This window comes from Trachemys scripta, chromosome 12 (assembly GCF_013100865.1).
Source record: "Trachemys scripta elegans isolate TJP31775 chromosome 12, CAS_Tse_1.0, whole genome shotgun sequence".
Taxonomy (NCBI): Eukaryota; Metazoa; Chordata; order Testudines; family Emydidae; genus Trachemys; species Trachemys scripta.
In genome coordinates this window covers 15047025-15063325 of record NC_048309.1, presented here as the reverse complement: position 1 = coordinate 15063325, position 16301 = coordinate 15047025, and the positions used below count along the sequence as shown (strand labels likewise).

The 16301-nt window shown below is 42.2% G+C and overlaps 1 protein-coding gene across 1 annotated transcript in view; it reads right to left on the bottom strand.

Moving 5' to 3' along the window:
- The window catches only part of NFATC2 (nuclear factor of activated T cells 2), a 121279-nt gene extending 105457 nt beyond the window's left edge, over window positions 1-15822 (bottom strand). The window contains exons 1-3 of the mRNA XM_034787608.1: window positions 15314-15822; window positions 3586-4615; window positions 1073-1241 (exon numbers count right to left, since the gene is read on the bottom strand). Coding sequence (XP_034643499.1) covers window positions 1073-1241; window positions 3586-4615; window positions 15314-15452 — 1338 coding nt within the window. The 5' untranslated portion in view covers window positions 15453-15822. The remainder of the gene's footprint in view (window positions 1-1072; window positions 1242-3585; window positions 4616-15313) is intronic.
- Window positions 15823-16301: the final 479 nt, after the last annotated feature.

Genomic DNA, 16301 nt, shown 5'->3' with positions numbered 1-16301 from the left:
TCTCTTTAGTTGGAAAAATATGGGGCCAGCTTCTCCTCTCATTTGCATGGATGAGACTCAAGGAGTTATACTGATGTAAGCGAGAGGACAATAAGGTTTTACAAGTCTTTTAATCACAGATCAGGGCAGGGAAGAATTTACATTAGAGGGCAAAAAAGATTTGGGAATGCCAACTAGTTTGGAAAATTAATTAAAAAAATAATTTTAATTGGTTTGCAAAACCTCAACCCTCACCCCCAGAGGATCATCCAGTTCTGTCTTAAATTAACTCACATGAGTTATGGGGAGCGTATTATTAACTCTTTGGAAACTGTAGCTGAATGTACACACTGCCCCAATCCAACTCTCATTAAAGTCAAAGGCTGTGGTCGCTGTCTGTTCTTTCACTGTACTGGAAGCTGGATGAGCCCTTAGCATTTATTATCTGGAATAAAAAGACTCTACGGGTTAGATGCATTCAGAAGTATGCTTGGCACCCTCTAGTTGGCAGGAATGTAATCTGCATAGCCCATGTAATCCAGTGAGAGAGAATGGCAAAGTGGTTCAAAGACGGTGAGATCAGCTGTGAGCATTCACTGGAAACTCCAGCGTGAACCCAACATTGAACTGATTTCTGAGGTTGAAAAATGGGGTAGGTAGTTATTTCACAAAATAATAACAATCACAAAAGGCCTAAAATGAAACAAAAAGAGGCTGTTTTGAGAGTTAAACTGGCTCAATTGGAAGTAGGAATTGTTGGACATCTAATGACAGAGAAAGAGGAGAGTCTGTTAGTCTATAAGGTGCCACAGGCTTCTTTGAGAGTCTGAATGTGATTTCTATTCCAGAAAAGTTGGCGTAAACTTTGGCCTTTGAGGTTTTCACAAACAAATCTCCAAACTTTTTGAAGTTCACCATCGCTCAACTTCAGAGACCTCACACATGTTGGTGAGTGCAAACATGTTGCTTCTTTGTATTTATGTTTACACATGTCCCCCCATAGGGTTATCTCCATTACAAAATGAACTAACACGCTTCCCTATCCCCTACTCCCCAACCATCTGCACATTTCATTAATTCTAAAATCTCTTACCTGGACCACAGGATGGCTCCCCGTTGGTGCTTTGACTGCCCCTCGACTCCCCTCTGTTTCATAGTGTGCCCGATGGTGAGGTTTTGGCTGCACTTCAATGCGCAATTCATAAGAGCCAGACTGATTGGAGAGTGGCCACTCAAGAGGTGGGAGGGATGCAACAGGTACGCTGGACAGGAAAAGATCAGGCAGTTTGAAAAACTCTATGAGATGTAGGTGTGATGCTGGCAAACCAGCTAACCAACAAACCCATAACAACTTAACAAGAGGCATTGCAATTGTAATCATGACAATTCGCTTGTGTGTGAATATCAAAGAGATGTAAGTAGACCAGCAATCACTAACCCATTCATCTTTAGTAACAGGAATCAAGGGAGAGGCTAAATGTATAAGGGAGATGCTAAATATCCTGTAGAAGTTTCCAATGTAACCAAATTAGCTTGTAGATGCTAAGTCCCTTTCGTGTCTTAATTGCCTTTACATCGGGTGCGAAGTGTGTTCAGTCAACATTAAGATCAAAGATGTGAGACACTGCATGAAACTAATAATATTACGTATATTGTTTTCAGCTTATCTATCCCTGTAATAATGAATGACAGGCAGTTGCCTTATGTAAATCAGGCTACCTGGGTTACCTGTGGATGCATAGCAAATAGAATGTTAATTTCCAAGTGATGGGTCAGTGTGCACTCAACAAAGAAGAATCCGCAGTCACATGCTGCGCTCATCACACCTGACAGCCTGTTTCAGTTGTAAAAGAAACCTCAGACCCAATCCTGCTATCTCTGGTCTGCTGAACTTTTAACAGGGAAAGTTTAAGCCGTGGCACTGAGATCTCCAAGTAGTTACTTGAAATATCCTGGAAAATGCATGGAAAGGCTCTCACAGACTCTACATCTAAGCTGCCCTTTGGGTTCTAACCTTTTGGGATGATTCCTGAGAGACTTGTGTGCACGCCAGCAGATTCACCATTGCAGGTACAGCTCTGATCTAAGGACTGTGCAATCACTTGTAATGTGTATGATCCTTTTCACCATTTAATAACCCTCTTCTTTTTTATTATTAATAAATCTTTAGTTACTTTACTGAGGATTGGCTGACAGCATGATATTTGGGTTAGATCTGAAATATCTATTGACCTGGGGTTAAGTATCTGATCCTTTGGGAATGGTAGAACCTCATGTATGGTGAATTGGGTTTTCAGTATCCTCTCATCATAAAGACAGTTGTCTGGATGGTGAACTGGGGGCTCAAATGCCTAATGGGGACAGTGTTTTGGCTTCTTGTTAACGGAAGCTCATTTTGTTATTGGTCTGGTAAATCTAATCATAGAATAAACCACCAGTTTTTGGGGTGTGTCTCCCCTGTCTCTTGCAGTCTGCCCTGAGTGTTGCACTTTCAATTGTGATCCACTTTAGGCACTGGTCACAGTAGATACTCATAAAAGTACTTGTAAACACTTCCTGTCCCTAGGTCTAAGGTGCTGTGGGTGAACTCCTGGCCCAACTGAAGTCACTGGGAATTTTGCCATTAACTTCAATGGTGTCAGGACATTACCTTGTACCCTTAATTACAAATGCCACCAAAATCTAGGATTAGCAAATCTTTCTGCAAATCACACTCCACGCAAAGACACGGTAGATTCCTAATAAAATTGTTTAATGGAGAGCGTGCACTTATATCTGATCTTTGCCATGCACCTTAGATTTTAATCATTTACTGTGAAATAATAAATCTCCATTTACTTAGTTCTGTAAACCGTGGTTTTTGTTTTTGCTTATATAAAAAGAACAAAGTGAAGTATAATATACATGAAAACAAAGATAATAATGCACAAAAACACTGACAAAATGCTAATGTTTCTTACCAGATACTACATTTCCCTGTTATTAAAGTACAGGAAAATCTAATATTATAAAATTACAGTAAGAGAAAATATGTTCAGTGCTGGCAATGGATCTTAACCAACTATTACCTCATTGAGATAAACTTCAGCAAAGACTCCTCTGATCAGACAACCCATAAAATTTAATGTCCTATATATTTTTGCATTAGATTTGTGGTTACTAGAGGACAATGTGTTAAATCACACAGGGTCCAAGTCTGTGGGCTGCTGAGTAGCTTCAGTTCCCACTGGAATCACATCAGTGAGACTTGAGAGCATTCAGTACCACAAAGGATTGAATCCATAATTTCCAAATACATCACCGCATATTGAGGCACCAATCCTAAAGCATGATCTGAGGCAAAGGAACTTCACACAAGGACCAACACTGGTGAATCATACTGCAGGATTGGGGGCCTTATACTTTAAGCTTCTTGGGAGGGAAACAGTATTCGTCTTTGAAGCGTGCCAGTGGCGCTGAATAAATTACATACAGTGCTTCCACTGGTAAAGTCGATCTGTTTATACGACTCTTTACAGCAATGCAGCGTATCTGTAAAGAATTTGATGAGAGTCAAGGAATAAACCTAGCAAGTGAAAATACAAAAACGTGAAAAGTACAACATACCTGCAGATGGGTATTGCAGGCACCAGCTGCTTTGGCCAAGACGGAGGTACTAACAAAATGGATTCAGGTGCTGAGTTTCTCCTGTCTTCCTGATCACAAGGCCCAAGGTAATCAACGGTCTGAAAGAATGCTGGAATGCTGTTTTTGTGGGAAGGCACTGATGGGGGATCAGGGCTGGTTTTCCAAATTTTCATGGGAACACCACAGGGAGGATCCGTGCTAAGGTTGTTCATAGCATCCATGAGACTAGATGAGCTGGGCAACTGGGTGTAAGTGAGCAAAGAGCTGTCTTCTCTCAAAGGGATGTGAGGAGAGGCTTGTGGAGAAGGGGTCCTTGACTGTCGTGGAGAAGTGGAAGGCGGCTGAGTGTTGTAGAGCTCAGTGCAAGAGTACCTCCGTTTTGCACCTGGCGATGAAGACCTTGAGTTGGGACGGGGTGATGGTGAATGTGGTCCCAAGCAGGTATCCTCCGTGATGCTTGTTCGTGGTGACATTATTGGCGAGGTTCTAGGGGAATAATGAGTATGGATGTTTTGAAACTGTGGACAAAGGTCATCACTAGGGCCATTATTTGGTGAAACACATGGTGATGTGTAAGGAGAGAAATTTGTCTCTGAAATGAAACTTGCAGATGAGCCGCTACTAGCTGGGCTCAAACACAGCGGTTCTCTGTAGCCCTCATGGCCAGGGACAGGCAGTGTAAACCTTGGGCTAGCGGTGGCTGAGTTGGACTGATGTTCTACCAAAAGATCTGTGTCTCTGCTGTGCAAGGGAACCCTTGGATTAGTCAGTTCATGGGATGGAGTGATTTCAATCCTAGGGCTCAAAGCAGAGGCCCCAGACTTTACAGGGTCCAAGTTGCATTTTGACCCTATGCTATCTGGCTGTCCATATCTGCCCATGTGATCTGCAGAAAGACTAGGAAAAGCCAGGGGGCTGTATGGCTTGAGGCCATAGTCCAAGACATCATCATGAGGGTATGTAACTCCAGTGGGTGGGCTGTTGGTTTTATGTGAAGGAGTCGATTCTTCTGGAAAAAGAAGGGTCTCTTTAAGCTATAGATATTACTACAGAAGCTGAGCAATCCTGGATTAAAAAATGCATATTGATAAAATGGATGTGATCTGGTATTAGGTGAATAGTAGGTTGTTGTTTTTTACTATTTTTTACTGCAGTTAGTGCATGTGAAAGGTACTGGATTAATAGCTCAGGAAGCTTAAATCCTCAGAACAGGCACAGGATGGACAGTGACACTGCAAACTTCTCCACACTGTCCTGCCAATCTACTGCTACCTGAACCCTGACGTGGGGTCACCTGAGGGGGTGAGACGGTAGTTCAGTTTCCATGCCTGTTTAATCTTTGGCCTCTCTGCTGACACTGCCAACAGGGTACAAATTAATGCCAATTGTGGTGATGTGGTTTTTGTATATTTTTATCTGTCAGGAGCTAGACTGAGACTTAACATGTCACAAAACCAGATCCCAAAAGGACTGAATAAAACTAAAAGACAAAAAAGTGTTTTTCCATTTTCTCATATAGCAAAGTCTAGGTCAAATATGCTTCATGAAAACAAAGTTCAACACAAATATATAAATTACTAATTAATTCTGTTTTCACAGTGTGGTTGTAGCCTTCTAGGTCCCAGGACATGAGAGAGACAAGGTGGGTGAGCTAATATCTTATTGGTGGAAGAGACAAGCTTTCGAGCTCCACAGAACTCTTCTTCAGGCCCGGAAAATGTAACCAGAATGTTTCAGTGTCAACACCTGTACCTTTGAGAACGAGGACTGAGCTATCAATCCATATCTAACCTGACACTAAAAATCATGGTCTCAACAGAGACGCTGGCTTTATGGCTCATTACAACAATTTGTAACCTACTAAGCCTCTTTTGTCCTGTGACTGCAGAAGTGTTAATTGCCCACTTCATTTTCAGTGGTTTATTGCAACCATATACTTAACAATCTGTCCAACCTTGTATTTAGCTGTGACACTCTGGCAGCGGCGGCTCCAGGCACCAGTGCTCCAAGCGTGTGCCTGGGGCGATAAGCCGCAGGGGACACCCTGCCGGTCCCTGTGAGGGCAGTAGGCAGGCAGCCTTCGGCGGCATGCCTGCGGGAGGTCCGCCGGTCCCGTGGCTTCGGCAGCAATTCAGTGGTGGGTACGCCAAATCCGTGGGACCGGGGACCTCCCACAGGCATGCCGCCGAAGGCTGTCTGACCACCGTGCTTGGGGCGGCAAAAAAGCTAGAGCCGCCCCTGCACTCTGGTTACCTTTTCCAGGCCAAAAGAAGAGCTCTGTGGAGCTCAAAAGCTTGTCCCTTCTACCAGTGGAAGGTCCAATAAAAGATATTGCCTCACATAGCTTGTGTCGCTCAATAATTCTGTGTGACAGCTTATTTGGCTTCATATTTCCTCAACAAAGCATGCAATAAGTCTCAAACAAGTGAGCACGAGTAATCAGAAAACATACTGTACAGTTGGTATTTAAAAATTAAATATGTACAAGGAAGCCAACCTATTTCTTATCCGGGCAAATTATTTCTTGATTTCAAGTCAAAGAGCATTTGGTCTTTATAAGGAGTACATGGTTCGGCAGAAGACGTCAAGGCTCAATCCTAGAATCTTTGCTTATGCAAGTAGGGTTGCAGGCCAAAGCCTATAATTATCTAAGAATCTAGATTGAGTGGGATGCTCAGGGGCTGCAAGCCACAGTCCCCGCTCTACTGCCTTTGAAGTCAATAGCAAAACTCGCATTGGTGTCAATGGGCCTGATTCTGATTTCACACAGGGGTTCACCACTCCACTGCCATCAGCTTCCGTGGAATTACTCCTGAATAGCATCTGTTAGTGAGAGCAGAGTCATGCCCAATGAGAGCAGCACCTGACCCCCAGACTTAATGAACACACATATGTTAGCTGCAGTGCTGATATAGTTTCACCAAAGTGACACCTGAAAGATATTTATTCACTGAACAAAATGATAGAAAATATAAAAATAATTTCCACATTTGTCTTTAAGTGATAAGAGGCACGGATAAGAGGAATATTTTTTAAGGATTTGATTAATTTGGCAGTCAGTAGTCAGAATTACACTGTAATTATGGATTAATTGGCTCTCTGAATTCACCCTGGGGCATACAGCTGTACGTATTGCAGGCGAACAGCCCATCATTAAAATATCTAACTAACTGTTCCACCTTATTCTCCTAGTCATTCCCAAACAGCACTCCACGCAAGAGACCAGTATTACATATGGAATGCGGGAGGTGCCAATTGTGCATCTTATAAAAGTAGTGTATGTTTTTCCATGAAATGTTTGCTCACACTCTTACACACACAGTTACATTTTATTTCAAGGGAATTTTTCACATCCTTTAGTATTTCTTTTTTCCCGATACAATGCCAGTTTTGCATTGAAAGCATGCAGGAATTCAAAAGTTGGCTTCCCTGTTTCAAATCTTTACTTATAAAGGCAAATTCATTATTCCTCCGCTTTCCCAGATCACTTTCCAAGTGAAAAAAAAAATTATAAAATGCTCTGAGTTCCTGGTAAAATGACTCTTTCTAGTTTGCTACAAAACATGACCCCCACTCAAAAAAACCCCAAAATAACCAAAAACCGCTAATTTTGACTAGTTCTGCTTTTTTGTTCTGCGCATTTTGCACAGCCTCTGGGATGCTGCGTTTAAACCGAAATTCTGTGTGGTTTTTTCCCCCTTATCTTTTATGCCTCAAAAATGCCTGCCAAATGTTTATTTGACAGAGCCACAGAAGGCTCTCAGTGTCCCACTTGCAGATTTCTTCAGGCTCCTGTTAGCAGTTGCCTTATTTCATCACAGTAAATGGCTGCTTATAGGGATCACAAATTAGAAGTAACTAAATCTTGAGCCAGATACATTTTGGCATTGTTGATCTCAAATTTCAAATCTTTGGTATCCATGAAAACTGACTGTCATCCAGATCACCCACGTTCTGTGGCACCTAACCCCAGAGACTGATCCTACGCATCATTTCATACAAGAGGAACTCATCCCACACCACTACTGTACAAGGCAACATGCCCCTTCTCATTCATACAAAATGTCCCTTTCTTTGATTTCAGTGGAATTACTCCTGATTTACATTGGTGTAAGTGAGAGCAAAATCAGCCCTGCAACTAGATCAGGACCTGATCTCAACACTATAGGAACTTAAACTTCTACATTGTCTCAGTAATCATGGAACGGTTCTCTAGGCTGACCAATTTCACACCAAGGAACAGTAAAATGATTGCATGTTTCAGTTCCCAGATCAACTATTGCCCCTACCATACATAGCAATGCGATATGGGCACATAGACAGACAGATGATGAGATAGCACAATGTGGAAGCGTTACAATTCCTGGCCCCAGATCCTTAGCTACATTTGTTAAGTGGTGCAGTTTTTCAGCAGAGAGAGAGAGAGAGATGAGAGAGTGTGTGTGTGTGTGTGTGTGTGTGTGTGTGTGTCATGAGGGCAGTAAAGAAATTGTCCTATATATGGAATTTTCAAAGATGCTTCTGCTAACAGACCTCACCCCTTCACATGTTTTTAAACTGAGCTGCAGAGATCTAATAAAGACTAATTTTAATTCACACATGAATAAATGTTGAAGAAATATTAATACAATAAAATTATTGTGGTGAGCATCATTCTAAGATCACTTTGCTTATTATTAAAATACTTCAACAGTCACTTTCACCCTTATCAGCCACTTTTACTACAGGGTCAAGCAGGGGAATTCACATTCCTGCTATTATTTACAGCAACAAGCAACAACATGAACCTAGATTCATATAGCACTTTTCATCCTCAGACATTCCAAAGATCTTTACAGACTGTATATACTGAGATCGCGCACCCACCGCGAAAACATACTACACAAAATGAAAATTAAAACCATCTGTAATTTAACCTGCATAAGTTATCGATATAGCAGGCAGCATCACTGGAATCTGATCAAGGCACTAAGCAGAACATCTCTGAACGTCACCTTGAAAAAAAAATGCCCGAAGATCTTCACTGACCAAAAAAAAAAATGGTTAAGGCCTCAGTATTACCTCTCATGCAAAAGAGATCACCTCCAGCAGCACAGTGAACTCCCTAGAACCACCCTGGTTTATTGGCTCAATTCTGCCTCAGAGGGAAGGCTGCCACTCACTGAATCAACATAACTTCCTGCAGTACCTAGGTTTTTCTTGGAGTTCTCCCATCCAAATCCCAACTCTGCTGAGCTTAGGAGATGCAATGAAATCACTGTCTGAGGTGGTATGGCTATAACCCATGTGTTTGTGACATCACAGTCTGTCGCCATAGAAATGATTGTGATGTTACAAATACAGCATTGTGACTTTGCTGCAGGAAGAAAGAGGAGAAGGTTGGTGTGAAGCAGCAATTCCTGCTTTAAATCTAAACCACTCTTTCATTTAGGAGTTTTGCCTTTAACTTCAGTGGAAGCAGGATGGGGCCCTTAATTAGCAGACACATAGTTGTCAATAGTCCCTGTCTGGCTAGCGCTGTTGCTGGGTTTTGGACTCTGTTCCAGGAAGGAATAAGCCCAGCCAACATCCCAGCTCCCCTGCTTGAGCACCACAGGAGTTTGTTTTTGTAAACAATGTCAGCCTCCTGCCTTTGAGAGGGGAAGTAAGGAAGTTTCTCCACATGCAGGGCAGGCCACTTGAGTGCTCTGCCTGGCTGCTTTCCCTTTGCATTCACAGGCCCCAGCAAAAGCACTGAGAGTGCCTGGGGGAGGATTCAGCCAGATGGCCCCAGACAGTGGCTGCACTACCCTGGCCCCCTCTCCTCCAGGGGATGACAGAACCATGGCAAATGCATAGCTGGGTCAGCAAGTCCAGGGGGCGGAGGGCAGAAATTCTCCCTGGGGCTGACCATCCACTTGTTTACAGCTTCACTATAGGGGCTTGTGCAGTGGAGAGAGGGGTGTAATTAGTTGTACTGTGGGGACAAAGATGCATCAATAGTGCTGGGTGGACAAGAAAAATAAACTGAAATGGAGCAGGGGGGACAAATGGCAGGAGCTCAGGTTGGAGAAAAACGGGAGCACCTTGAAATGAGAGAAAGAGGCAGGGAGAAGCCTCATAGTCCTGCTCCCCCATTGAAGATGTTAGGGGGAATGGCCCTACTGCTTTCCTCCTGAAAGCAGCAAAGGGGGTCAGAGTCTCCTTCCTTGCAAGCAGATAATGACAGGTCCAATGAGCCTGTTGGGAAAGGTTTGGGGGGATTTTTTGGGTGGTAGAGTTTTGAGTCTCCTTGTGGGGCCCTCCCTAGGTTCAGATAGGCATCCACATTTCTGTCTGTCTAGCCAAACCCCACAGCTTTAAGGCTTTGTCTGTTTCACCCACGTATGGCATCCTAAAACCTCGACTGTAAGCTGTCTGCGTAAGGGCTGTCTTCTCTGGTGCTTGGCTCTACAGTGCCTGTCACAATGGAGTCCTGATTGGAGTTCCTAAGTGCTACCATAATACAAATAATAAGATATAGATATATTCAACATACTTCCAAATGCATCAGAAAGCTCATACAACCCCCTGGTGGTTGGAGACTTCTTGCCCCCTACACACACACCCTAGCTTACATGAAGAAGAATTGTCAGTCGAGTTTATTTTTAAGAACACAAAAAGTTAAGCCACACAGAAGTAAGGTAAGTAGATTTAAGTTTAAGGACCAAACTCTGTATTCCAAAATTCTCCTGACTTTGACGGGCAGTTGAAGTGCATAAGGAAGGAAAGCTGCCTCAGGCGCCTATATATTCAAGATTTCCCCAGCATGAAAGTTTCTCCTATTTTGTATTACTTGTAACTTCAAAGCTGCTTAGACTGCCAAATGTGATCTGGCCAATTAGTATGAATGTAGAGAGAGTAATAGATCATCAACACAACAGCATAACCATGCTGGATTTGTGTAAAATCATCTAAGAAAAGCTAAAGATAGCACCATCCAGGATGCAAGAATCAAGAGAATTCAAAGTAATGGGCCTGATTTGGATCTCACACCAGTTTTTCAACAGTGCAACTCCCTTGATTTTAATGGAGTTATTTCTTATTTGAACCAGGGTGAAAGGAGAATCCAGCCCATAGAACGTTAAATTACATAAACTACCTAATTGAAAGGGCACAGTAAAGATATTTTTCACGTATTTGAAAAAGCCCTTTCTTCTGTTATTTCACTAACTACTTGGAAGTATAGAGTGAAAGTTGGTTTCATAAGTGAAATATGCTTCTCTCTAATGTGCACGTTGGATTCTTTATTGCAGGGCTGCTGATAAACACTGGGCTGTGCATATTGGTTTGTTTATTGTAGGGCTATTTACCAGGACTGGGGTGCTGATATTTTTTCTTTTAATAAAAGCAATATAAAAGACTTTATTTTGTGGCAGGGGAAGTGCGGGGGGCGGGGGGATGAGGGGGAGAGGGAGATGAGGAAATTACATGGAGATTGAAAACAAAAGAAGCCAGGTCCCAAATCTGACTTATCAACATTGGCAGTGTCCTTTTAAATCTGTGTAAAAGATTACAACTACATTGGGTTAAAGATGCTAGCAAAAGGTTGTGCCCAGAGACAACTGCTGCCTTCAGATACGCACACCACCTTTCATTGTTGTTAGTGGCACTTGCTTGTATCTTAGGGCAAAATTAGTCCTCTATCATTTTATAGAGACATTTTTATGGGTCTCAAATGACTCTACAAAGAATGGTGCCCCATTCTGAATCCTCAGTATTAATGGATCTTAACTAGTCACCAACAGATTGTGTGATAGCAATCAGAGAACACATCTCATTCCAGAACACAGAAACATAGGAATTGCCATCCTGGATCAGATCAGTGGTCTATCTATTCCAGCATTTTATATCCCACAGTGGCCAGTACTCTGAAACATCTATTAAGATGTATGAAACCGTACAGAATGGTTGGTGTAACCTGCTCATACAAAAAGTTCTTTTCTGACTCCCAACCATCAGAGGCTTATGAGAATTTGTAGCCTCTCAGCCAAAAATGGAGAATGGTGATCTTCAACTGGAAGAAATTCAGCAGATGGGTTTCCAAGAAGACATTCTCTGAGCAACAGGAAAGGATGTCTCTCTCAGGTTTTAAAATTAGATAAAATCGGGACAGCAGCACTAAGAAGTTTTCAAAGCACTGGTCAGGTGCATCTTCAAGAGAATAAAAAAATATTGCACACACCTTTGGTTACCATGGGAAAACTTAATGTTCATCCCTACAGTACAACACACCCTCTTTTCAGAATTCCAGAAGTCTGTTTATCTAAGCAAACCTCTCAGTTCAGTCAGTTACTAGCTGGCATTTCTAGTTTTAATACCCTCAGAAGAAGATAACTAATGAAAACCTTGAGATCAAAGTTAAAAGTGAAAGGCAAAGTGGAAAGTGGCACCTTTTTACTACACTCCTGCCTATGTAAATGCTTGGCTTAGAGATGAAAATCCAATATTAATAATATTGACTGTTGGATTTTTATTTACCCTTTTTTTCTCGCTGTTGTTTTTATAGCAGCCCATGTTCCTGTTGTCTCAGGCACACATAAGCACTGGAGACGGCCAGCTGCTTTCAGTAAGGATATTGCTGTCTTTTCCATGGCAACAGATTGTAATATAGATACTAGTTTTAAGACATAAGCTTAAAAGGACACTGTCAAGTTACAGTATTTTTTTTCCATTTGTCTAAAACAAATTTCCCCCAGGCTCCAATCCTGGAGCCTGAAATTGATATGTGTTTCCTTGCCAAAAAATTGTTATAGGGTTGGCCAGGAGAGGTGGGCTGAGCAACCTAGTCCATAAGGCAAAACCAGAGTCTCATAGCAAAATGTCTCTGAATGTATGAACTGGATTCAAAACCTAGAATCCAAAGACACTCCTATGGCTTTGGTTGTGTTTTGAATCTAAAACTGAAAAGGACCTGTTTACCTTGTTCCTGCTGAGATGTGGCCAAAATCTCTCAAAACCAACCATCAACTACAACCAGCTTGACATATGGATTAAAGTTTTTTCTTTAACTTTTAAATTTTCTGTTTTCTGTTGTAAACATTAGTACATTGAAGGTTACTGATGTACACAAATTGCTTACAGATTCTGAATAGTGTCTTTTCAAAGTCAGGGAATGTTGTCCAGATTACAATGCTTAGTATTTTGTTGTGCTCTTTCTTATGCTAATTATTTCCATCTTGGGATCAAACAAAATTAATAGTAATTATGGTTTCTAGCCATTCAAATATGGAGAAAGCAGGCTTTAGAAGGAAGTTACATCTCTCAACAAGTGTACACTGCTCACCATTCGTGTGGTTGAGAAGCTGAACCTTTCTGCACCCTCCTACACACTACGATATCCTGTGGAGTTTCCTACTATAGACTAGCACTAGCCTCTACACTAAAGAGATGAATGAAAAACGAATCTGAAGACTTCACTGAAATATGTTTTTCATTAAAATAATTGCCCTTAACAGTCACTGGTTTACTTTAGCAACTTTGAAATTGTATTAAACCTAAGAGATAATGTGGATTTACGATAAACTTTAGATTATATTAACCATCCTGCTTCTATTACATTGCTTGTGCCTAGGAATGTAGCAATAAAAAGAATCTACTGTGCTAATGGTGCCATACATGATACCTACTTTATCTCCTTCTGCCACACTGCCCCCTATGTACTGAACAATCTTCCAACTCCAGTGTGGCAAGCCATTACATTCTCTTCATTCAAATCCTTCCTAGAAAATTGACTTCTTTTGCAGTGTCCACAAAAAGTGATTCCGTCTCAAAAACTAAATCCTAGTTATTCCCTTCTCTGTGTCCTATCAACTGTTGCTATATAGTTTAGACTGGAAATTTTAGGGGACAGGAACGCTGTGTATTTTATATCACTTAGCTAACAAATAGTAAGAAATCAAGCATGGTTAATTTTGTTAGGCCTGGACAACTTAACACAGTGGCTCGCAACCTTTCCAAACTACTGTACCCCTTTCAGGAGTCTGATTTGTCCTGCATACCCCCAAGTTTCCCCTCACTTAAAAACTACTTGCTTACAAAATCAGACATAAAAAGACAAAAGTGTCACAGCACACTATGACTGAAAATTTGCTGACTTTCTCATTGCTACCATATCATTATAAAACAAATCAATGGAAATATAAATATTATACTATACACTGAAATGTAAGTACATAGAGCAGTATAAACAAGTCATTGTTTGTATGAAATTTTACTTTGTACTGACTTCGCTAGTGCTTTTTATGTAGCCTGTTGTAAAACTAGGCAAATATCTAGATGAATTGATGTACCCCCTGAAAGACCTTTGTGCACCCCTAGGGGTATGTGTTGAGAACCACTGGCTTAACATGTAACTTTGGGTGGTGGGGAATGGGAAGGCATATATTCACATATCAACCTTTACAGTAATTCAGTCTTATGTGAGCTTAGCAGGATAACCCCCCCCCCCCCTTTTTCTGGAAGGACTCAAATTGTAAAGTTTGGAACTAGAAAATTCCTCAAAATTCAGGAATAATCTTGGGTTTTGGTTCAGGCCCATCCAATTTTTTTCTCCTCAAAATTTTAAATCCATATAGTCCTTTAACCCAATCATTTATTATGTCAGGTAGCACACAGGACTCCCATTTTAAATTCAACTTTCAAAATATCCTCTGCCAAGATGATGCTAGTCCCAGGGAGTAAAGTAAGGCATCCTCAACTACTGTCAATTCCATTGCACAAATGTGCACTATTGACACTGATGTGCAAAGTATTTTAGAAAGGGCAGGAGAGTGCCTCCAGTCATTCAAGTCACTAGATGTAGCCAATGTACCTTGCCTTAGCGATTGGTTGCTACCGTTTTATAAAGAATCTGAACACTAGAATAATTTTAAAGCAACCGCACATTTCACCTAAAACTAAGTTGTAAAATAATCATTTCGCTCACTATTAGTCACTCCAATAAAGTATTAAATTAGGCCTCACTCCCGCAAAGATTTATGCACACGTTTAACATTACAACTGTGAACAACTCATGCAAGTGAAGTTCAGCAGGTGGGTAAGTCTTTGCAGGATGGGAGCCACAGTGAGGAAGTGTGACGGTTTAAAAACAACAAATTCAAATGATCTGACATAGTTTAAATCATGTTTCACTCTCTTCTGCATTACCCAGTTTTTTTAAACCAAAATGTAAACGTTATGCAACTTTGAGCAAGAGGCAAACACAAGGCAGTATATTACATGTGTTCACTGGTTGTGTTTTACCACTGTGATTAAATTCATCTGCCTGCTCTCTGGTCATTCATCCCATTACAACCAAAGCAAATAGTTCTAAGGGATATACTCTTGCTACTGCACGATGAATAGCAGGTGAAGTTTTCTTTCTCTTCCTTTCCTTTTGCTAATACAAAGAAGCTCAAAATAGATTGTCCACAAGGGATATTGTAACCTCACCAGACACTGTAGCATTTCCCTACCGCCCTCTTAGGGTTAACTGGAGAAAACAACTTGATCTCTCCCGAGAGCGCAGCCAACCCCTCCCCAGAAATACTGTTACTTCTGCCCAAGTTCTAGAAGGACCAGGCAGCAACTCATCCTGGCACAAAGCCCTACATATTCCAGACACTCTCGGTACTTTGAAGCCATTATTTCACATATCCAGGGGCACGGGGTTTTAAGCTGTTTTTTTTTATGGATAGTCGCCACAAACCTTCTGTACACTTCAAGTAATCATAATCATAATCGAATAATATCGAGAAGTCGAATTCCTCTTGAGGGCTGACGTTTTGATTTGGGTCATGGTCCCCGTGCTGTGAGTCAAACTCCGGATCCTTGTGGGTGGAACTCATCTGTGTCGCCTGGCCAAGTCCTGCTTTATTAAGAGGGAGAGGAGATGGGAGCAAAAACGGACACCTCCCTGGCTGAAAAGCTGTCAATTTCACGCCCACCAAAAGACAAGAACCTTCGAAGTATAAGAGGAACCGGGAGTTTAAAAAGAAAAAGAAAAAAATCTCCCGAGCTCCTGTTATCACCCCTCAGCTCAGTCAGCTGCACTTTTAAAGCAAGGTCCGCTCTGGTCTGTATAAATAATCCGGAATGGGATGGTGAGGTGAGGCGTCCCCAGCTGTCTGTGTGATGGGTGAGTGATCCCAGGCTGAGATTCCCCGCTCCTAGCCCCGTCACACAGCAGCTCAGTGACAAGAGTGTGAAATTAACTAGATGAACAGTGGCAACTTCCTGTTCTCAGCAGCCACCTGCAGCTAGGAGGCGGGTCCTGCCTGAGGGAGGAGCCCCCTCCTTGCAACGAGCAGAAGGGGGACGGGGGGAACTGCCCTGTAATTCGCAGGACGATCAATCCGGGGGATGGGGAGGATGAGGGGGCACAGAGAGGGAACTCGGTCAGGAGCAAGAGATGAGAGAACCCTGGGCACCGGGGAGCTGGAGAGAGGGGAGGCCGCATCTGAAAGCAGTGCGGGCTACATATTTTGGGGAGTGCAGAGAGGAGCTTATATGTATGTGCATGCGAGCTGGGGTGGGGGGGAGGATGCATGTGTTGCGGAGAGAGCCTTTAGCTGCGATGGTGGGTTTTTAGTTCAGAGTGGGAGCCTTTGATAAGGAATTTTGCATGTGACTGGATGGGGAGCGTGTAGGAGGGAGAGATGATGTGGCCGGGGGTGTGTGTGTGTGAAGCAAGCGGG